Source organism: Trichoderma evansii (assembly GCF_050947405.1).
Source record: "Trichoderma evansii strain SZMC 28006 chromosome Unknown GGI43scaffold_4, whole genome shotgun sequence".
Classification (NCBI taxonomy): domain Eukaryota; kingdom Fungi; phylum Ascomycota; class Sordariomycetes; order Hypocreales; family Hypocreaceae; genus Trichoderma; species Trichoderma evansii.
Window position 1 is genome coordinate 1,928,150 of NW_028145202.1, and position 20,902 is coordinate 1,949,051.

At 50.3% G+C, this 20,902-nt stretch overlaps 7 protein-coding genes across 7 annotated transcripts; 4 read left to right on the forward strand and 3 right to left on the reverse strand.

Annotated features, from left to right (window-relative positions):
• The first annotated feature begins 1,637 nt into the window (after window positions 1–1,637).
• GGI43DRAFT_398824 (uncharacterized protein) lies at window positions 1,638–2,352 on the forward strand. Its single transcript, XM_083205262.1, has one exon. The coding sequence runs from the start codon at window positions 1,925–1,927 to the stop codon at window positions 2,144–2,146; it is 222 nt and encodes a 73-aa protein (XP_083063618.1). The 5' UTR covers window positions 1,638–1,924; the 3' UTR covers window positions 2,147–2,352.
• A 570-nt stretch (window positions 2,353–2,922) lies between these two features.
• Window positions 2,923–4,296, forward strand: GGI43DRAFT_299587 (Translin). The gene is made up of 4 exons (XM_083201520.1): window positions 2,923–3,335; window positions 3,453–3,549; window positions 3,608–3,768; window positions 3,869–4,296. Exons 1-4 carry the CDS (start codon window positions 3,158–3,160, stop codon window positions 4,195–4,197), a joined length of 765 nt encoding a protein of 254 aa, XP_083063619.1. The 5' UTR covers window positions 2,923–3,157; the 3' UTR covers window positions 4,198–4,296.
• A 369-nt stretch (window positions 4,297–4,665) lies between these two features.
• On the reverse strand, window positions 4,666–9,417 carry GGI43DRAFT_299602 (zinc finger CCCH domain-containing protein). Its single transcript, XM_083201521.1, has 4 exons — window positions 8,027–9,417; window positions 7,706–7,951; window positions 7,551–7,645; window positions 4,666–7,493 (listed from the first exon to the last, which is right to left on the reverse strand). The coding sequence occupies exons 1-4, from the start codon at window positions 9,276–9,278 to the stop codon at window positions 4,770–4,772; spliced, it is 4,317 nt and encodes a 1,438-aa protein (XP_083063620.1). The 5' UTR covers window positions 9,279–9,417; the 3' UTR covers window positions 4,666–4,769.
• Window positions 9,418–11,226: 1,809 nt separating this feature from the next.
• On the forward strand, window positions 11,227–14,228 carry GGI43DRAFT_398829 (syntaxin-binding protein). Its single transcript, XM_083205263.1, has 5 exons — window positions 11,227–11,530; window positions 11,594–11,810; window positions 11,876–12,261; window positions 12,325–13,165; window positions 13,223–14,228. The coding sequence occupies exons 1-5, from the start codon at window positions 11,491–11,493 to the stop codon at window positions 13,854–13,856; spliced, it is 2,118 nt and encodes a 705-aa protein (XP_083063621.1). The 5' UTR covers window positions 11,227–11,490; the 3' UTR covers window positions 13,857–14,228.
• A 120-nt stretch (window positions 14,229–14,348) lies between these two features.
• Window positions 14,349–16,367, forward strand: GGI43DRAFT_398830 (IEC3 subunit of the Ino80 complex, chromatin re-modelling-domain-containing protein). Its single transcript, XM_083205264.1, has 2 exons — window positions 14,349–14,974; window positions 15,054–16,367. The coding sequence occupies exons 1-2, from the start codon at window positions 14,793–14,795 to the stop codon at window positions 15,898–15,900; spliced, it is 1,029 nt and encodes a 342-aa protein (XP_083063622.1). The 5' UTR covers window positions 14,349–14,792; the 3' UTR covers window positions 15,901–16,367.
• Window positions 16,368–16,661: 294 nt separating this feature from the next.
• GGI43DRAFT_381470 (NADP-dependent isocitrate dehydrogenase) lies at window positions 16,662–18,146 on the reverse strand (the record flags this gene model as incomplete). The annotated part of the gene is made up of 3 exons (XM_083203124.1): window positions 16,662–17,086; window positions 17,148–17,684; window positions 17,735–18,146. 3 exons carry the CDS (start codon window positions 18,144–18,146, stop codon window positions 16,662–16,664), a joined length of 1,374 nt encoding a protein of 457 aa, XP_083063623.1.
• Window positions 18,147–19,809: 1,663 nt separating this feature from the next.
• Window positions 19,810–20,790, reverse strand: GGI43DRAFT_299645 (SDR family NAD(P)-dependent oxidoreductase). Its single transcript, XM_083201522.1, has one exon. The coding sequence runs from the start codon at window positions 20,633–20,635 to the stop codon at window positions 19,841–19,843; it is 795 nt and encodes a 264-aa protein (XP_083063624.1). The 5' UTR covers window positions 20,636–20,790; the 3' UTR covers window positions 19,810–19,840.
• Window positions 20,791–20,902: the final 112 nt, after the last annotated feature.

The window sequence follows — 20,902 nt, forward strand, 5'->3', positions numbered from 1 at the left end:
ACATTTGTATTAAAATATTTGTTTCAGACTTAATAATAATCTTGAAGCAGAGGTGTCACTGCTGTAAAAGCACACTTATATTTTAAGAGATGCTCTCTCTCAATCTGAACATCTCAATTATTCTCATTAAATTCAGTCCTTATCTTCACCACACGTAATTACAATATTAACATATTAATCTTGCAATAATAAGTTTGTCAACATGCAGCTATCTAATCTCTTTGCCGCCGCCACACTTGTCGCAGTTACCACTGCCGAAAAGGTCAAGGGTTTGTGTTATCTACTCTATTAACTATTAAATTCATGCGTTCTAATACTTACTTTCAGTGTCTGCCGATGAACATTCCAAGCATAATGATGTACGCCCATAGAAGCGACGACCTTGCTCGCGATAATTTGGGAAATAGTTATCACAACGCACTGGGTGATCTCCGTGCCTTGCCAATGATGAGCGCTGTCCAAAGTATTTAGCCTTGGTTCTTCGTTATGTCGCGACTGTTTTAAACTAGAATACAACGGCAAAAGTATCCATTTTGAAGCGGTAGACGGAACCAAGGAGGGCGTGGAACTTAATGCAGAGGCCTTTAGTCAGCTTACTGGTAAAAATATTGTCGGATCAGAATATATAGAGGCTAAGCTTATTCGCATCAAGAGAAAGGACTAACATATCAATACCTAGCTCAACTTCGTGCAGTTACCAACGGCTGGAAGAGCAACACTGTTTGCCAGCGGTTAGTTGTACAAGACGCGGCATGCCCGAGGTACCATAATGTACATGAGCACAGAAACGCAGAGGGCGGAAGTAAGCATAACTTGAACTCTCTCAGCAAACATTGTAAATGCAACAAGTGTTTTACATGTTAGGATAATTTTAAATCCACAGCCTAGATGCCAGGATGCTTTCGCCAGTGCGTTATGTTCATGCAAAACACCATCTATAAGACACTTATACTGTGAGCCTACAGCAAAACATAGCCACCAATTATTCTTACATGGGTTGAACTGTCTCCCCACGCCATATATTACGCGGCTGCTAAAGAGTCTCCGAACCGTCTCATAACCTCTCACAGCCCCTTGCAACTAACAAAGGCCATAATGGTCGAATTTTGCCCAAATCGTCGGTGGTTACATGTGATTGGTCCTATAGGCACCTCGTTGACCTAACAGCCCAGTTCCGAATACCTTGCCTGGGGGTTAGGCTACCAACTCGCTTCCAGTAGTGAATCCTGAAAGCAAAAGTGCTACTGTTATGTGTTGAGATGCTAACTCGGTATGGGCTCAATCATATAAGCACCAAATACACAAGTGCGCAATCGGGTCAGCCCTAGAGCTACTATGTGAGCTTGTAGAGAGTGAGACTGCTTGCTTAAAGAGTTAAAGAGGCACCTACACGCGAGGCGTACCTGGAAATCAACCGATGCCAAGACACCATCAGTACGCCACTACTCGTATTGGGGAGCATTTACAACTGCCGACAGCGCGTCTTATGTAGGCATATCACTCTCACTCTCATGCTGTTTACGGGAACTATATAATTGCCTCCATAGACCTCTAGACTCAAAATACAATACCATTGACGTTCCCAAACTCCCCACCTGCTCTCTTCAACCCCCCCCCCCCCCCCCTTTGGCATCTATCTGATTCTCCAGCTGGCTCTCGTATCTTAGTGGCCATCATCCATCATGCGCTCCAGTACTCTGATTGCCCTTGTGGCTGCTGGTGCCAGTGCTGTCGCTGCCCTCACTACCTCGAAGCTACATAAACGTGCCGATAATGGCGTGTAACTCGCTAATTGCCTAGATACAGCTATCGGCTTGCCCTACAGCGAGTTTGCATACTACAATAACGCCCGAGGCTGGTCTCAGAATGGTATCCAGTGTCCTCCAATGCCAAGTACGATGATGCATCTCGGTCTATAGACAACATGGCTTGCATGAGCAGCCTTAGCGGGCTAGATAAATATGATTGGAAACGTCTAGGCGACGTCATTTCCTTCCCATACGTTGACGTGGAACTTGGTAGTCATCTCTTTAATAAGCTGACTGGTGGCAAAGCTACTGAGTTGAAACACATTGATGCTACACTTGGTACAGTTGATAGAAATCTCTGTGAACTTTCAGCACAGCTTGCATGGGAGACCAATTAGGCATTCTGAAGGACAGTACCTAGGATTAATTAAGATACCTATATCGAGAGAGCTATCAAATTCTTATGCCCAAGCTCACCATCTCCTCACATTCGTCATATGGATCAACCAAAGGTGGAAAAATAAAAATGAAGGGGGGCTGCACCTCAATATCCGTAGTCCCAGCCACTCATCTCTTACTGCCCCTTTGCCTCCCGCCTTGAAACAATTTCCAGCTGCAGCGAGGCTGCAATAGCGGCTGCAGCAACAGCATTTCACAAGCCCAGGCACCAGCCCCACCCCACCCAATCACCACTCCCCAAAATTTCTGCCGCCCCACCAAAGCTGCAGCTCCCTCACCGCCCCCACCCTACTATATATTTCTCGCCTGCCCTCCGAAAAGCGAAGCTTTTTTCTCTTCTTTTCTTCTTTAGCTCTCTTTGCCTTTTGGCTTAGATCAAGTGTAGTATCTGTTCTTTTCAGTTTAATCTCTGAAAGGTCTCTAAGGAGACCAATCGTGATTATTCTTATTTTTGTCTTTGGGGCGGTTTCCTCTGTGCTTGCACATGATTCTGCCCACAGTGTCCCTGGTATTACACTGCTTCCAGGCGACGCGAACACACTTCTTTTCATTGCTTTGTTTGGGGCTTGCCCTGGCAGCGAAGAAGAGATTCGTATTTTGTAGAATAAAAGTCAGCTTGATGTGCAGTAGATGGTGCGTATCGCGTGTCTCTTGAATCTGTATTCCCAGCCGTAGCCTCGCGTCGTGAAATCTAGATAATTTTTTTTTAGTGCAGCCTCGCCATTTCTCCAAATTGTGAAATCTCTACCCGCATCACACCGTAGTAACCAACGTCATCTCGAGCCTCTTTTTTTGCATGCCAAAAGCTGGAATTCCAGCATCCTCAGCCACTAGTTTGTAAAAAATCTCACTAGAAAGCAGCTCTCCAATCAACATCCATCTTTCATCTTTCTCTCAGCCTCATCACCTCACTACATCTCATCGACATCACCAGCATCACCACCACCACCATGTCTGCTCCTCCACAGTCCCTCCTCGACCCCTCCATCTTCGCCTCGCTTGAATCCAAGCTCGAGGAAGAGACCCAAGTCCGCGACACCCTCTCCCAAATTGTCCAGCGCCTCGAACGCGCCGTCGCTACAGCCCAAGGCCTGCTCTCACGAGTTCACTCAACGCCTCGCGCACGCTGTACGTAGTTCAATGCTTTCTATCTATTTTCTTCCCTCGTTATCCTAAAACGTATGTCGTATAAAATCAAAAAGAAACAGACAATCTAATTTTCTTCTCTTCTTCAAAAAATTATAGACCCCGCCCTCGTAGCTCAAGTCGAAGCCGCCGTCAAAGAAGAAGCCGCCATCGTCGGCGAGCTCGAAAAAGTTGCTTCTCAGCACCCTTACTACAAGTTTGTCCCTCCCCCCATTCGCTCTCACTTTACAGTATTTCTAACTCATTCAATCAAGATACAACCACAAATGGTCGCGCTCCATCCAAAACGCCATCGGCACAACCATCTACTGCGCCTGGCTGGGCGGCTTTCCCGCTGAATCCTCATCAGAATCAACCAAAGCACCCGAAATCGGCCGCCTTCTCACCCTCGAAGAAGTTGGCACCATCTTCTCAGGTACAATGAAAATTCCTCTCTTTTCCTTCTCCCTTTATTTTCATTTTCACTCTCATCATCATGACTCTGATGAAGAAAAAAATTTACTGACCAAACACAGTTCCAACAAACCTCAAAGACCGCGACGCTTTCCACCTCACCATAGAAGAATATCTCCTCTCCCTCGTCGACCTCACCCAGGACCTCTCCCGCCTCGCCACAAACGCCGTGACCCTCGGCGACTTCCAGCTGCCCCTCACCATCAGCGCCTTCGTCAAGGACCTCTTTGCCGGCTTCCAGCTGCTCAACCTCAAAAATGACATCATCCGCAAGCGCGCCGACAGCGTAAAGTACGAGGTCAAGAGGGTCGAGGACGTTGTGTACGATTTGAGCCTTAGGGGCTTGATCCAGAGACCTACGGCTGGAGATACCGAGATGGAGTCCGCTTGAGGTTTTGGGTTGAGATAGAGAGGGATAGTGCAGCATTGGGCATTGGGCATCGACCTAAAAATATGGTTTACAGACAGTAACATCATGCGCTTTTATTTACAGCACGGTTAGGAGAAGATCAAGGAAATTGCATGTCACATTGACGAATACGCAAAGAATGATAAAAAGGAGATGTTTGAGGTCATGAGCTCGCACATTCAAATTTCAAATGGTATATAACAGTACAGAATTTGCCTGTTTGTATCCCGGACGCCTCTCTTACACTTCCACATCAATCCCATCTTCATTGTAGCTGATGCCTTCAACTGTCCACCAGGACGAGTTGAAGTGATGATATCTATTATACAGGCATTCAAGTGCCCCATAAACTGTGTACTGGACAAATTTTTGTCCAACTTCCCCTCCGCCGTTCTAAAATCTTCCAACGCCTACCATGTTTCCGGTATTTCCTTGTCCATTAGTAAACATATTTGAACCGTAGTTGCTTTTGATATGTATTAATGCATATAAAAAACTCAAATTAACAAGATAAAAGAATAACAGCAGCAATAAAAAGATAAATATTGTCATCTTCAGCCGTGTCTAAAGGTGCACTTATCACCTCGAGCACACTTGCCTTGCTGCCAAAAGGTACATGGTTTAGTACCAATAAGGGCTTTATTCGCAGGTTTATGCGGCGGTAGCGTGCCCTTCTTTTTCCTACCCTCCTTTCCGTGCTGCTCACTTCCCCTTTGGCTATCGCTCCGATCCCAGTCTCGCTCAGGCCTGTGATCAAAGGATGATGGTGGAGGGGGTGGGGGAGGAGCCGGTTGTTGGCCTTGCGCCATTTGGGTGAGCATCATTAGCTGCTGATATGATGGATCATTCGGATTCAGATAACCAGCAACATTTGCAGCTTGTGCTGGGGCTGCTTGCTGAGGTTGGTTGATGGCAGCGAGAATCGATTGCAGCTGTCCGTCAGGAATTTGAGGATGCTGGGCTGACGGCGGCGCCGCAGCTGATGAAAGCTGTCCGCCAGTCATCTGCTGTAGAAGTGCCATATACGGAGCATAATTCTGTTGTTGCGCGTATTGCGCTGACCAGTCCTGAGACTGGGTATTTGCCGGATTGGCAGCGGCGGCAGCGGCAGCAGCTGTGGCAGCAGCAACCTTAAGTGCGTTTGCCTCAGCTTCAGCCTTTGCCTTTGCATCATCCTCTTTCTTCTGTCTAGCAGCAGCCTCCTTATTATAGCCAAACCACCACTCTCTGACTCTTTCTTGATCAAACGAAAGCCAGTCGGGTGGAGACGTCGGAGGATATCCTTTCCTGATCAAGCTTTTCACGACATCTTCAATAGCATTGCCATTGAGTCGAACGGTAGGATCTGTATAATTATAGGCACGAACTGAATCACCGTAAAGGACAGGGTTGGGATCGCGCCAAGCCTTGGTCTTTTCCGACTGAAGTATCGCAAGCAGCTGTTTCTCTGCTGCGGCGCCCAAGAGAAGAGGAAGCGAGTGTTGGCTGCGCAGAGAAGCCGTGGGAGAGGAAGACGCAGATGTCGATGTACTTCCCTGAAGCCGGCCAAGGATGGAATCTAGCTTGCTAGAGGGGCTATGCTTGGCATCGAGTCGCTTCATGGCAGAGCGTAATGCCTCATCCAGCCCGTACTGTTGTTCGTCTCGCCACCTAAGCTGAATTTCCTCAAACTTGGCATCCTCTCGAGGAAGATAGCCCGTCTTAGCTTCCGTACTGACAGCAGTCGTCGCCTCTGGAAGTGGGGATTTGGGAGTTGCAGGAATATCGTCGACGTCGGTGTAGATGGCCATCAACTCTCTCTGCTCTCTTTCGGCAATTCGTTGCTGCTCATCGGTCGTGAAAGTAACAGTGCCACCACGCGTAACGTAATTCTTGGCTCGTACATCGTCGGCCAGTGCTGAGAAGTCGATTTCGACAGGCCCAAGCCAAGGTTGATAAGGAATATCGTCGTCATCCTCATCATCTTCGACGTTTGCACGCTGCTTCAAGACCATACCTTCGGAACGATCGTCGGCTGCATCTCGTATCAAGTTGCTTCCCCTGCCTTCATCTTCTTCGTCGTCTTTATGGAAAATTCTGACTTGCACAAGCTCTGTCTCCGGCTTCCAACTGACCCTGAGCTTTCGACGTGCTTCTTTTCGAAGCCTCTTGGCCTTTTCTTCCGGAGCTTCTGGAGTATCAGACTCTCTTGTCTCCTTGGTCGTTGGGACGGGAGCTTCAGCTGGTTTCGGTGCATTAATGGAATCGAGCAGAGAGGCAATTCCTGACAAGGCGCTTGAGCTTGCGGTAGAGGATACCTTTGCTGCAGGGGGTTTTGCTTCCACTTTAGGAACCGTCGGCTTGCTCGGCTCAGTCTTTGTAACCATCTTCTTGGCGTCTACCTTGATCTTATCATCGCTAGACGCTGATGGGCTATCTGCATCTGATTTGATTGCAGGTTTTGGCATTGGTCGTACCTTGCCTGGAAGGAGCGAAGAAAGGCCTTTGGGTGCAATAATCTTTGATACTGCTGGTTGTTGGATCTTTGGCTGTGCCAGCTTCTTGCTCAGAGAGCTGCTTCCAGGCTCTACCGCAATCTTCTTCACTGTTCGAGAATCGGAGTCATCGTCTCTAGCTCTCTTAGCTGAAGAGGCATCTGCAGATGGTTTGATACCTGCTTTGGCCCTACTGGCTGCAGATGTTCCAGTATAACCCGTGGCCGTTTCTGGCTCGACAGTTTTGGTGACCTTCTTCATGTTCGCAGCAATTTCACGTGCCATTTCCTTGACTTCATCGTCGCCTTTGTCTTCAAACCTTTTTCGTACTGTTTCAAAGTTTGTAGTCTCGGCAATCTTCTTAGTCATGCGGAAATGGGTAAAGATTTCCAACAGTGCCTTGGGCAGCTTCCCCGAAAAATCACCCGCCTTGATAGAGGAAATCATGGCGTTTACCAGGCTGAGGACCAATTTCTGGTGGCCACCAAGATTATCCAAAACGCCATCATCGGCGTGCTCGATGGTGACATCCAGAGCGCGGTAGAAGGCCTCTTTCTTCTGTTCAGATACCTTCTTCAGCTCCGCAAGTTGGGATTCCGGGGCTGCATTTTTCGTCGCGTTGTCCACGTCTAACTTGGCCTTATTCATCTCACCACGAAGTTTGATAAAGAATTCGCCAGCCTGTTGAACCCTTCCGGCAATAAGAGCTGTTGTGCGAGCCACAGAAGGTTCAATGTTGACGATTCCAATAACATCCCAGGCGACGGCTTCGGTGGGATCAGTCGGTCGAACGAGAGGTCGGATCTAAAGAAGAGTTAGCAACAAAAGACGGTTTAGCTTTGACGTTATATAACTACGTACCGGCTTTGCTCGATCATCCTCCTGTTCCTTCTTTGCTCGCTTCTCTGCCTTATTTTTCGAAGCCTCGTCGGATTTGAGCTGTTCCTTGAAAGCATCTGCAAGAAATTAGCAACACTGCGTTATCAAATTTCTACAAAGGGACGTCCTAAACATACGAGGATATTCAGTGTACTTTGGCCGGCGCTTGCCAAGGCTGTACATGGAGCGGTCATATTCGTCCAACAGCTGTTTCGCTTCTTCTCGTCGCTCGTCTAAACCGCTCCTGTCTGCAGATGGCCGATATTGTGTGGTGAATTTTCCTTGAATTTCGCAAGGGAGGTATCCTAGTTCGGGTACTAAGGAACGATCGCTGTGTGGCGGCAAGGCAATACAAGGGGACAGCTTGTCGTAGCTCTTGGGCGCTAGCAATGACAAAATTTATTAATATCGTGAAGCAAGTTGTAAAGAGGAAAGCGTAGCTCAGAGCAGCTACTTACCTGGAAGCTTAATCGTGCCATCATATACTAAATATGGAAGGCCCTTGATGGAAGGATATTTGTTCTGGGCAGCTTTATTCCGCTTCGCAAACTGAGCAATGAGCTGAGATTCTTCTGCTGAGGGCAAGGGGACAGATAAGATTTCGGGATCTTCGCTCTTTCTCGGGAGGATATCGACCGGGAAGTCTATGGGGTATGCCGGTTGCTCTGGAACAGCCGGCTCCGGGGTGCTCTTGGTGGCGCGCTTCCTTTTCTTCGGGCCATTTTCTACCGGCTGAGAGATTGCTGGTGGAATTGTGGAAGTAGCAATAGCACCGGCATTGATGGGCTGCTGGGCTGCTCCGTACTGAGCATTGGGATTCACTCCCATCGTCGAGTGGGCGGAAGACGGGGCACCAGGCTGCTGTTGAAGAGGCTGCGGTGCCAGTTGCTGCTGCTGTACAGGCGTTCCCTGCTGAGGCGGAGTAAAGGTATTCGGTTTTGGTGGTGCATATCCCTGCTGCGTAGAATACTGGGAGGAGTTTGGCTGTTGGTAGCCGAGGCCGTTGTTAAGCTGATACTGGTCGGAAAAGGGCTGCCCCTGACGATAAGGAGGTTGTTGTTGATGCTGTACCGACGGCGGCTGAGGCGACTGCCCAAAGCGAGGGCCCTGGGGGAAGCCTCCATGCAGATTCTCAAAATGCTGGACTGGAGTGTTGCTTCCTTGGCGGGCTGGCTGGGGGACCTGTTGAGGCTGGCTATACGGACCAGGAGCGTCGTAGAGCTGGTCGTTTTGCGAATTGAATGGAAACTCGTGCTGGTTGAATCCCTGAGGATGGGCATGCGGGTGGCTCTGAACCTGTCCAATTTGGCCAATTCCATCTCCCCCCAGATTGACTTTGGGCTGGTGTCCATACAGTTCGGGATGGATATTACTGAAGGCAGGATCTAGCACATCTTGGCCAGGCTGCGAGAACTGCTGATTTAAAGAGAGCGTGCCATGGCCAGCATGGAACGGCGCCTGGCTAGAGGAAGTGGCATGAAGAGCGCCGCCAAGGTAGGCATTTGCATTTCCCTGGTGAGGCGCCTCAAAGTAGTTGGACGCGGAGGGATCCTGCGGATCTAAGTGGGAGAAGGGCTGCTCAGCGCCTGGCTGCGACCATGCCTGGCTGGGGTCGAATTGGTTGTTCTGGTCGGCATATGCGAAGCCGGATTGCCAGGAATTATGTCCATCGTTTGCGCCATTCTGACCAGAGCCAGGCCAGGACTGCATTTCGACAAACTTAATGCTGATTCAGACAGCAACATACGCAAATAGGAATAAGGGGGGTATCTTTTCTAGCACTATTGAGACTCCATCAGCAATCATAGATTGCTCCCATGTTTGAAAGGGATGAGAAAATAACAAGAACAAGAGACAGAAACTGGGTCTGCCAAAGTGACGTCGCCTGCAAGAAACGCGAGATGTGCATTTCGCCTGCGCAGGTCGCGTGGGTGTGGCTGTGGCGTTCATGCAGAGTTGCTGTAGGGCGGTGCAGAGCAGCTTGTAACTCACCTGGGCAACCGACGTGTGGCGGTACTTGGAGCAAGCCACGCGAAGTTTATTAGCGGCAGATTGTCGGCAGATTTCGACTGCAGAGCGCTAGTACGTATAAGGGCAAATTTGCATGGACTAGGGGTTGGAGCAGATGAGAGTAGGGTTAGCATTGGCAAAAATAAGGCAAAGGAGGGGAATTGTAGCTGTTTGTTTGTTCGCAATAGAAGAGAAGGAAAAAGAGAAAGAATATTGCAGGCGTGAAAACGGCCGTGCAGAACCAGGACGTTGAGGGAGTGATAAGGGCCAAAGCGCATGTGCAGCGTTGCCAGTACAGAGGGTGGAGCGCCATGGCTAGGCCGTGGATCGGCGGCAAACATGATAGAAACTGGTGGCCGCCACCAAGGGAGTCAAAAACAGCCCAGCTCCATTAAAGACAGCAGAAAAAAAGTCTGTCGATATCGAAAAATATAGCATGAGTATAGTCTTCGAGGCAGCATTTTGCTTGCTTGCTCTTGATCTTTTTTAAATGCCGGACCAGGTGCTGGCGGGGGTTATGCAAGTCAAGTCCCAGACCAGGCTGTGACAACGCCTCCAGGTCCCTTTTCCACGGCCGCCACGACAGCCCAAGGCGGGCGTCGCGTGATTGGCAACCAGGCCGATGGGCTGCGACAAGGCGCAACAACGTGGTACTTTTAAATCGCCATGCCAATGCCTTTCACATCTAGACCCGGCGCGGCTCGGATGCAGGCTCGGCTGAGCACTGTTCGGTGACGACTCACACAACCCCCATCGCGGCCGGCTGCTCCCTGAGGTTTTACAGAGGAGCCAGGTCCACCATCCAAGGCTCGCTTTCGCTTTTTGCTCAACGCCTGGCATTTATAAAGGTAACAGAGGGATTATAAAACGTGCGGCCCATGGATTTGGTCATGGCCGTCACACGATACAAAGAAGCCACTCCAACTTTCATGGCCTCGCCAACACCAGAAAACTGTGCAGGTAACAGGCAAAAAAAGCAGGCGCTGAGGAAATTTGCATATGATGATGTATGTGGTGGGCTGCGAGATGCGAGATGCGCAGAGGCATCGGGAAAAGGAGTGCTGCTAGATGAGGGGATTGGATTAGGAGGTGGGCATACCCTGCGTCTCGCTGCAACTTGTCGCAGCAGCTTAAGTCCCTTTTTCACAGCCTACTCTGTACTCTGCAGAAACAGAAACTTCATGGCCCCTTTCCCACAGTTGTTTACAATATTATCCGGAGGCGAACACGTAGCCCGCCCTCTCCAAAAAGACAGGAGGGAGAGTCGGGATGACAGCGAAGAGCAAGAAAGTCGGCGTCGCAGAAATGATATGCGCGAATTCCTAAATCTCAGCTGCCAGAGATGCCTAAAGGCGCCGTGCTTTGATGGCGCCGATGCTGGGCTTGTCGCAACCGGATGGAAAACTATTAGGCGATTGATGTTGATGGAGCGTTGTCAATGCTGTTAAAAGTCCAGACGTGTTTGGCAGAGGCGTGTTTGCGCCCTCAGGCACCAATGCGACCTGTCAGGCCCATGTCATAATGGCCCAGCTCCACCGCAGGAATTCGCAGGTCGGCCATTAGTCGGCCCGCGGCACCAGCAGCTGGTGCTAGCACCGCGGGCGATTTAGCGCGCTGCAGTGACCTGCTAGGGCTGTTATAGTGGGAGAGCTCCAATTTCGTAGCGATTAGATTTGGGGGGGTAGTTCGATATCGTGGCCTCAAGCTCAGACTGTGTGATACCACTGACGCAAACTCCTGTTTAGCTGCATATCGATCTTCTCTTGTACTTTGCGATTGCAGGCGCATGTACGGCAACGATTGAATCATCCTCTGCTACAACTGTGGAGCGGCGAGCGAGTCCTTGACGGCCTTGCATCGTTGACCGGATACGTACGCCTTCGCATACGTCAACTCTAGCTTCATCTAAGCCATGGCGTCCAAAGCAGTCTCCTTGCGAGATCGCCAGATCGGTAAACATGCACAATTACGTTTGTGTGTATGATAGCAATCGCTGACAAGTCTATAACCAACAGCATCTCTCAAGAAGATCCTCAATCTCAACGAGACCATCGAATCGAGCGAAACGGAGGAGGCACATGCCAACGGACTTTTGGCTCCTGTTGCTCCCATTCTAGATGCCGAAGGAAATCCCATCTGGAAAGTTCTCGTGTTTGACGACTTGGGCCGAGATGTAATCAGCAGTGTCATGCGGGTCAGTGACCTTCGCTCTATGGGAGTGACAATGCACATGTTAGTTTCCTGCTCTACTCAATGACGATGCGACTGAAAATCAAATCTAACGATGCGCCTCACAGGCATATCGGCACGCCGCGATACCCTATACCAGATGTGCCAGTCATCTATCTGCTCGAACCCAATGCGCGCAACCTACAGCTCATGACGGAGGACCTACAAAAGGGGCTATATACTCCAGCTTACGTCAACTTCCTGTCTTCTCTTCCTCGAGTCTTATTAGAAGACTTTGCGTCGCAGACAGCAGAAGCAGGGACATCAGACAAGATTGCGCAGCTTTTCGATCAATACCTCAACTTTATTGTCGCAGAGCCAGACCTATTCAGCCTGGGGATGCAAAATGAGCACACCTACTGGGCTCTGAACAGCGCAAAGACGAGCGATGCCGAGCTGGATGCGGTGGTGGACAGGATAGTCAGTGGACTGTTCAGCGTCGTTGTAACCATGGGTAAGTTTGGCGCAATTTGAATCCCATGTTGCGTGGCCACGTACTGATTGAATACCGTTGTAGGCGTCATTCCAATTATACGATGTCCAAAGGGTGCCGCCGCGGAAATGGTTGCCGTACGTCTCGACCGCAAGCTTCGAGATCACATCCTCAACTCAAAAGACAACCTGTTCTCCAACGCACGGCCGACAGCAGCGGGCACGCCAAGCTCCAGACCAGTGCTTATCCTTCTCGACCGCAATGTTGACCTAATACCCATGCTATCACATTCTTGGACATATCAGTCTCTTGTTCACGATGTCCTGTCTATCAAACTCAACCGTATTACCATCGAGACACCCGTTGAGGAGAACAACCCTGCCAGGGGCACATCAAAGAAGGGCTACGACTTGACTGCCAACGACTTCTTTTGGATCAAGAATGCCGGAGTCCCTTTCCCGCAGGTAGCAGAAGATATTGACGCAGAGCTTACCAAATACAAGGAAGAGACGGCTGCCATAACAAAGACCACAGGAGTATCAAGTTTAGAAGATTTGCAAAATGATACGAGTGCAAGTGCGCAGCACCTCAAGGCGGCGATAACGTTGCTGCCTGAGATGCGAGAACGCAAGAGTATTCTCGACATGCACATGAACATTTTGGCGGCATTGCTATCTGGCATCAAGGATCGACAGCTGGATAATTATTTCCAGATGGAGGAAAATGCCACGAAACAAACAAAAGCTCAGATTCTAGAAGTCATCAAGGATGAGAACAAGGGTAACGATCCAACTGATAAGCTGCGACTGTTTATCATCTGGTTCCTGAGCACGGAGCAAGAGGTTGCGCGAGCGGATTTCGAGTCGTTTGAGAAGGCACTTGAAGCGGCTGGTGCAGATGTCTCATCACTGCCCTACATTCGCCAGTGAGCTTCACACGGATCAAATAATTGCATGTACTGTTTTTGCTAACAATGTCTCAGGGTGCGCGCTACTACGAAGATGACACAGCTGACTACCATCAACAACAACTCGAACCAGCAAGCTGCCTCTTCTGACTTATTTGGACGATTTTCATCCATCTCCTCCCGTTTGACAGATCGTCTCAAAGAGACTGGTGTCCCGTCTGGCTTGTCATCGAACTTTGATTCTCTTATCAGCGGAGTTAAGAACTTTTTACCCGCAGATCGCGATCTTACAATCACCAAGATTGTCGAGTCCATTATGGAACCGTCTACGGCCTCATCCTCAGCAATTGCCAAGACAGAGAATTACCTGTACTTTGACCCCCGTTCTGCCAACGCACGAGGCACTATGCCACCGCCCAGTGCTGTCCGATCAGGAGGCGCAGGCAGCGCGCCGGGTGGTTTACCAGGATCCCAGAGCGGCCAAACAGCCAGCTTCGGGCAGCGACGGCAGGGCTTCAGTGAAGCGGTTGTATTTACAGTTGGCGGCGGCAGCATGGAGGAATATGGAAACTTGCATGAGTGGGTTAGCCGAACAAGTGGCGATCGGGGCACACGCAAGCGAGTGGTGTATGGCAGCACGGAGATGATTAACGCTGGGCAATTCATAAAAGAGGAGCTGGAGAGACTTGGTAAAGAAGTCTCGTCGTAATTGGCTGAGGATACTTGGAGGGGAGACAAGGTGATGATTTGATGATATAGCTGGGGGGATTTGGGAGAACAAAATATGATGAGAATTTAGTTTGCAGTGGTGGTGGGAAGATAACAAGGGTCAAGCTTATACATAATACTGGATGAGAATAGAAGAGCCTACGAAAAGAAAATGAAAGAGGCTCAAAGCATTTATATGAGTAGTGCTAGTACGAAGTCCAGCTTCTTTCTATTGCTTCATACTGGCGTTCTTTACCCTGTATCTTGTGTAAAAGACACCACCGAATAAGTATCTTGGAACAGACAAATCGTATAGAAATGCAAACATCCAATAAATAAACCAATAAATACATAAAACAATTCTAGTTTTTAGTAGCAATTCCCCAAGAGTATAGATACTCGTTTTTGCAGCTATCTATTCCCATCGTGGCCTCGAGACAGCAGCTTTTAGTGCATCCGCCGGCCCCTAGGAAACCGCCGGCCGCCCTGCGACGCTCACCGGAGCTGCAGCCTGCGGCGCCAACCATCAGCGCGCGAAAAAACTCGAGCAATGCGGCTCGTGAACAGGAATCGCGCATCGCCCCTTTGCCTTTTTCGATTTGCATCAGCCTCCTCCTTTGATCGCTCGCCCGCTTTAATCTTCTATCCTTCGTTACCACCCGCTTTTTCTTCTCTCCTTCAAACTTTAATGCGTTCACGACCACTTTCTCTTGTTCTCTCTCACTCCATCCTTCACTGCCGTCATCGCCAACACGCCCGCCGACTTCGTGGCTTGATCTAATCTCTTAAACCGGCCAACTTTTTTTTTTTCCCTCGCCTTCATTCCGTAACATTCGCGCGACTCCCGCCCCAATCTCACGTCGGAATCGCGCATTCCGTCACCGCAATCACAATAGCTTCATCAACTCTGCCAATCCACCCCCATCCGGCCGCCGCGATGGCTGATTCTCCAGCCAAGGCCGACGGCGGCGAGCGGAGGCCCGCCGGCTACAAGTCGTGGAAGAAGAAGTACCGAAAGATGCGTATTGTTTTCGACCAGAAGATGCACGAGTGCGAGGAGCTACACAAACAAGAGGCCAAGGCTGCGTCTACAGTAAAGCGCCTGGCCATTGAGAACGAGTATGTTTGCAGACTTTCCTTTGTTCCACCTCAATTCATTATGGAGAGCCATGAGCTGACAAGCCATTCCTCACTGCAGCCGACTATTAGATCTCCTCCTAGAGGTCAACAACTCCCCACAGATCCCCCCAGAGCGACGGATAGACCTCTCTCTCGAGCCTCCCTCCGATGAAAAGGTTCCCTGTCTGCCGATAGATCGCGATCGCAAGACACACAAGGATGAAGCCATGAAGAAGCTCAACAAGCTGCTCGACATTCCCCATCCGACCTACAGCTCTGCTAAAGAGTCAAAATCCGCGTTCCTTGCCGATCTGAGTCCCATCGATGGCGAGTCCCATCCCGCACACTTCCTCTCCGCCGACGACATCGATGACTACATCTACCTAATCGACACCAGTCTCGACCCAGACGCAGCCTTGCCCACGATGGCGCCGCTCGCTCACCCAGCCGCAAACACCCTTTCAAATCCCCAAGCCAAGAATCCTACTAGTGTCACGAACTGGCTACGGAAGCACGCCCCAAAGATTTTCCTCCAAGACGGGGAGACACACGGCGATGCTGACGATGAAGCGGGCGTGGGTGCAGGAACCGGCAGCGGTCACTCTAGCGCGCGAAAGCCACGCGGCAGCGCCAAGGGCGAGCGTGGTGGCAGCAAAGCCAGTGGCGGCAAGAGCAAGAAGACTGGTGCGGCCTCCCGGATCAGCGCAGCCGAGCGTGGAGATGCAGATGTCAGCATGGACGACGATGGCGAATTCGCGGCGACGCCCGTGACAGCGCGTAGCAAGAGAAAGAGGGATGACGATACTGGGTACAAGCCCAGAGGTTCTTCGAGCCGGCCGACTAAGAAGAAGCGGAAGAGCGATGTCGAGGCCACGCCTACGGTGCGCAAGTCCAAGAAGGAGGCCGCGGCTAGTAAGGACGATTAGAGCCGCAGAAGACCTTTTAATATTGTGTGACTGTTACGAGTTTCTAGAATGCATGTTCAAGGAGGATACCTACTATAAGCAGCTTCTGGACTGTCTTATCTCATACCTCTCTTTCCGCGTCGACAAATGCGCTTTTGAAAAAAGAAAAAGAGATATAATAATGACAAAAGCTTCATTAATTGGCTTCTTTGAATGATGAGGAAAGGGAAACGAATGGAAAGGCTCGCTGCAGTCTTGGGGGACATCTCTGGGGACGGGTGTATTTGTATCAGAATACTAACCTTTTTTTCTCGGGTTTTGTTATTGCATGTTATTGTTGTTTCATTATCTCTCACTTTTTTTCATTCTTATTTTGAGAATTTTCATGCGTGTTGGTAATAATAGATGTACTTTAGCAAAAAAAGGAAAAATGGAAGAAAAAATAATCAATCAAGACGGTGATTAAAAAACACATGAATTTAATCCAACGTGTAAAATGAGCATCAAGCATACCTAGTATGAATGATTATATCATAGGTAGTTAATGAGTGTGCTCATGCATTAAACTGCGTGTTTTACTTCGTACCTTTATTTCCATTTCTAGACGGCTCAAGTCTAAAAGTTCTATATATGTACATGACATCTCTACCTATATAGAAAAGAATAACTGCAGTGGTACATGTGGTATACAATGTGTTCCCCTAGATCAATTTATACATCTCAATGTTTTTGACGTTTTCTTTCGTGTTTTTACTTCTTTTGCCCCCTCTTCAGGAGAAAGCTTACAACTTCTCCTTCAGCGAAGACTTCAGCCTCCTCTCAACAGCATCCAAATACTCATTAGTAGTGACATAGTCCTCTCGGCCGGTCTTGCCGCAAGCCAGGGCCAGATCCTTGGTCATGATGCCATCGACATCAACGGTATCAATGCAGGCCTTCTCGAGGCCCTCGGCAAAGGCCACCAGCTCGGGGGTGTTGTCGAGCTTGCCGCGCTGGATGAGGCCGCGGGTCCAGGCGAAGATGGAGGCGATGGGGTTGGTGGAGGTCTCGCGGCCCTTTTGGTGCTCGCGGTAGTGGCGGGTGACGGTGCCGTGAGCGGCTTCGGACTCGAAGGTCTTGCCGTCGGGGGTGATGAGGACGGAGGTCATGAGGCCGAGGGAGCCAAAGCCCTGGGCGACAATGTCGGACTGGACGTCGCCGTCGTAGTCTGAGAAAAACAGTTAGTGTATTGCTGGATAGTTAAAAAGTGTGAAAAGAGAGGAGCTTACTCTTGAGAGCCATAATGTAGCCACCAGAGCTCTTGACCATCTGAGCAACCATGTCGTCAATCAGACGGTGCTCGTACCAGATGCCCTTGGCCTCAAACTCAGTCTTGTACTGAGTGTCGTACAGCTCCTGGAAGATGTCCTTGAAGCGGCCATCGTACTTCTTAAGGATGGTGTTCTTGGTGCTCATGTACAGGGGCAGGTTCTTCTGCAGGGCCAGCTTGAACGAGGCGTGCGCAAAGCCAGTGATGGAATCGTCAGTGTTGTACTGAGTCTGGGCAACGCCGCCGCCGTTCTTGAACTGGAAGACCTCAATCTCCTGGGGCTCGCCGCCCTCGGGGGTGTAGACCATGGATAGCTTGCCGGGGCCAGGGGCAACAAGGTCCTTGGCGCGGTACTGGTCGCCAAAGGCGTGACGGCCAATGATGATGGGCTTCTTCCAGCCGGGAACGAGGCGGGGGATGCGGTCGATGACAATGGGCTCGCGGAAGACGGTGCCGCCGAGAGCATTTCGGATAGTTCCGTTGGGAGAGAGCCACACTAGGAAGAAAGTTAGTACTGTATTATCAACCTTTTGTCTTTAAACTCACTCTGCTTAAGGTTAAACTCCTTGACACGGGCCTCGTCAGGGGTGATGGTGGCGCACTTGACACCAACCGAGTACTTCTTGATAGCCTCGGCAGCATCCAGAGTGACCTGGTCGTTGGTCTCGTCACGGTACTCCAGTCCCAGATCGTAGTACTTGAGGTCAATGTCGAGGTAGGGGAAGATGAAGCGGTCCTTGATGCTCTTCCAGATGATGCGGGTCATCTCGTCACCGTCCAACTCCACGACGGGGTTCTGGACCTTGATCTTCCTGGCGGTGGCCATGTTGCGAGCTGCGATTGCGGAAATAGAGAGAGTCTGGACAGCGCCAAAGGAGGCTGGTCGGAGAGGCTGTAGAGGACGGAGGGTAGCTGCCCGGCGAAGGGATAGAGAGGAGAGGAGACGAGAGGCACTCATGATGGGCGAAAGGGCTTTATTCAAAGAATTAGGTACGCTTGCTTAGGGGGCAAAAATTGGTAAAGAGAGGCCGGTTCGCGGTTCGAAGGAGGGTTTCCCGAGGTATCGCAGACGTGGTAGCCGAATCGGCGGGACGATCCGTTGTATGACAGCCGCTAGTAAGAGGTTCAGGCTTGCTGCGTCTTTTTGGTCTTGTTCTTGTTCGTCTTCTTCGTTCGTCTTGATTTTCGACGGCGCGTATATACACAAAATACTAAAACAAGAAGCCAAAATCACAGGCTGCCTGCTTTTCTTTTTTACTTGCTTCTCCAAGTGGCGACGCAGGCCTGGCGCAACGATATTTAGCCGATGCGATGCGCTGAGATGCGATGCGACAGCGAATTAAAAAAGGTGGGGTGCAGCGATGAATCGGAGAACGCGCGGGGAGCCGAACGGAGATCGACTGAGGGGAATTGACTTTTTGGGCTGCGTGGGATTTAATATCGATGACAAGGGGGGAGAATTGGATATATTAGACATACCTTGAGCACAAAAATTACCAAATGATGGGGAGAAGAAGAGGAACGAGAAGAAGTGAAACTCGTTGCTATATAAATTAGTAGCTCGATACCGTTATCAATCGCCGACAAACGGAGCTGGACCCATCGTCAATCCTCCCAGATAGCTACTACTAATAGCAGTCAGTAATTAATGACTACCAGATATCACCTTGGCTATTAATCACGTCTCATGTCACCACCCAAGACGGCAAAATTGGGAAACAGATTGCGTGGTTTTTTTTTGCTTTCAATGGCTTGATTCATCGTTTCTACTAATTTCCTGCCTCTTTGCTGCCTTGTTTTGGGGCTTAAGCCGAGCCAATGGTGCAAAGCAACAGCTCTCTTCTACATAATGGCGCGTGCTCTTTCGAGGCGGGGGGTTCCACTGGCCCAGGGTCCGGGAATTAGTAACTTGACAGGATTTTATTACCACAGAGGAGTCAATCAATCTATATTTCTCTGCTTCTTTCTTTTTTTTTGTAGCTTTTAGTCTTGGACGAGGCCGATGTAGGAGGAGCTCGCTCAGTCACTGCTACTAAGATAAGATAAAGACTCTGACGTAGGTCTTCCAGCTCTATATGCTGTCCAATTTGAGTGTGCACTACAGCATGCGCTGCAGCAGCACCTGTCAACTCAAAAGTATAACACAGCGCCTCATCATCTCCAACTTTTTCCCAACCCCCTTGCAGTGAGTGCGCGAACCACACCACCACACCTTCTCACATCCCTTTACCCGGGCTCAGCCGCGCGACTAGAAAAAGAGGGAGAGACAAAAAAATTACAGAAATTCTTGACCAGCTGCTATAACCACACAAAAGTCCGTGCGGGGGTGGTTTCACCTGGGCTCCAAAATGAGGAGAAGCCGGCACGAGCTGTTTTGGAGACGTGCAGCGTGCAACCACACCTTTGCAAGCATTAACAGGCCATGATGATGCCAACCTCTCCAATCTCAAATGCAAGGGGGAAACGATATATTGGACATCATAACACCCGTCGTAGGATCGTTGTAGCTGAGAATTTCTCCGCCCTCGTGATGATGCGTGACTGCACGCCATGTCTTGCGCGCAACCTTTATATGCGTGCCTCGGCTTGACCTCACTTAAGCAGCAAAACTGACGACCTTTGTGTGTTCCATAATGTATTGTTATATGGCCTTCACTCAGGATATACCATCTTCCTCGTCACTCCTCCATCCACCACCATCTCAACCCCCGTCACGCCCTCATTTTCCACCAAGTAAAGCACCGCCTTTGCAACATCCTCCACCTTGCCAACCCTCCCCGTAAGCTGCCACCTCATATCCGCCTCGCTCAGCCCGTCCTCCCACTTCTGGCCCTTCTCATCCGCCTCCTTGCACTCGTCCCCAACGTGAATCCAGCCCGGCAGCACCGCGCTCACGCGCACGCCGTCCCTCGCCAGCGACACCGCCATGCTCTGCGCCATGCCCAGCATTCCGGCCTTCGTCGTCGAGTAGCCCTCATTGTCCGGCTCACTCATGACCGCCCGCGTCGACGACACGTGCACCACGCAGCCCCTCGCCGCGCGCAACATCCCCAGACACGCCTGCGTCATGAGCATCGGCGCCGTCAGGTTCGTCTCGATGCTCTTGTTCCACTCCTCCAGCGTCATGTCCGCAAGACTCGTGCCGCCCACGCCGCCGGTATAGGCTGCGTTGTTGACTAGGCAGTCCAGCCGGCTCGCAAACAGCTTGTCGGCCTGCTCTACCGCGGCTGTAATCTCCCGCGGCTGTCGGAGGTCGCACAGTGCCGTGTCGAAGTCCTTCCCCCGCTGGTGCGATTTCGCCAGCAGCCCGGCGGTGTGGTCCAGCTCAGTCTTGTTGCTGTCTAGCAGAAACACCCGATGGCCGGTTTGGAGGAGAATCCGGGATAGCCCCCGGCCGATGCCCCGCCCGGCTCCGGTGATGAGGAACGTCTTTTGAGCCGGCGTCATGATGGAGAAATGGAAAAAGGACGTGAGAAGCGTAAGTAGGTGAGTAATGGTAAAGTTTGAAGCTGATTGAAAGCTTCAACGTCCTCTTTTTAGTCTGACCCCACGCTTATACAGCCCGGTTGGGAAAATCTCCATTCTTCGTCTTATGATGTCACTTCCATGCGTAGCGAGTATGCGGCAACGCATTCTCTCTGTAAATCAAATCTACGGTCGACATATCTGCATTTTCGCTGAAATGGACTCGTTTATTCCATCTATTTCGTATTC

What these genes read in the sequence shown, in the direction of transcription:
- GGI43DRAFT_299602 (XM_083201521.1), bottom strand. Translation starts at nt 9,278, where the DNA reads ATGCAGTCCTGGCCTGGCTCTGGTCAGAATGGCGCAAACGATGGACAT. An exon ending in AAAGTACACTGAATATCCTC is followed by an intron (nt 7,646 to 7,705) that starts GTATGTTTAGGA and finishes AATTTCTTGCAG; the next exon opens with ATGCTTTCAAGGAACAGCTC. An exon ending in AGGATGATCGAGCAAAGCCG is followed by an intron (nt 7,494 to 7,550) that starts GTACGTAGTTAT and finishes ACTCTTCTTTAG; the next exon opens with ATCCGACCTCTCGTTCGACC.
- GGI43DRAFT_398830 (XM_083205264.1), top strand. Translation starts at nt 14,793, where the DNA reads ATGGCTGATTCTCCAGCCAAGGCCGACGGCGGCGAGCGGAGGCCCGCC. An exon ending in CGCCTGGCCATTGAGAACGA is followed by an intron (nt 14,975 to 15,053) that starts GTATGTTTGCAG and finishes TCCTCACTGCAG; the next exon opens with CCGACTATTAGATCTCCTCC.
- GGI43DRAFT_299587 (XM_083201520.1), top strand. Translation starts at nt 3,158, where the DNA reads ATGTCTGCTCCTCCACAGTCCCTCCTCGACCCCTCCATCTTCGCCTCG. An exon ending in CTCAACGCCTCGCGCACGCT is followed by an intron (nt 3,336 to 3,452) that starts GTACGTAGTTCA and finishes AAAAAATTATAG; the next exon opens with ACCCCGCCCTCGTAGCTCAA. An exon ending in TCTCAGCACCCTTACTACAA is followed by an intron (nt 3,550 to 3,607) that starts GTTTGTCCCTCC and finishes CATTCAATCAAG; the next exon opens with ATACAACCACAAATGGTCGC.
- GGI43DRAFT_398829 (XM_083205263.1), top strand. Translation starts at nt 11,491, where the DNA reads ATGGCGTCCAAAGCAGTCTCCTTGCGAGATCGCCAGATCG. An exon ending in ATGGGAGTGACAATGCACAT is followed by an intron (nt 11,811 to 11,875) that starts GTTAGTTTCCTG and finishes TGCGCCTCACAG; the next exon opens with GCATATCGGCACGCCGCGAT. An exon ending in TCACTGCCCTACATTCGCCA is followed by an intron (nt 13,166 to 13,222) that starts GTGAGCTTCACA and finishes ACAATGTCTCAG; the next exon opens with GGTGCGCGCTACTACGAAGA.
- GGI43DRAFT_299645 (XM_083201522.1), bottom strand. Translation starts at nt 20,635, where the DNA reads ATGACGCCGGCTCAAAAGACGTTCCTCATCACCGGAGCCGGGCGGGGC.
- GGI43DRAFT_398824 (XM_083205262.1), top strand. Translation starts at nt 1,925, where the DNA reads ATGGCTTGCATGAGCAGCCTTAGCGGGCTAGATAAATATGATTGGAAA.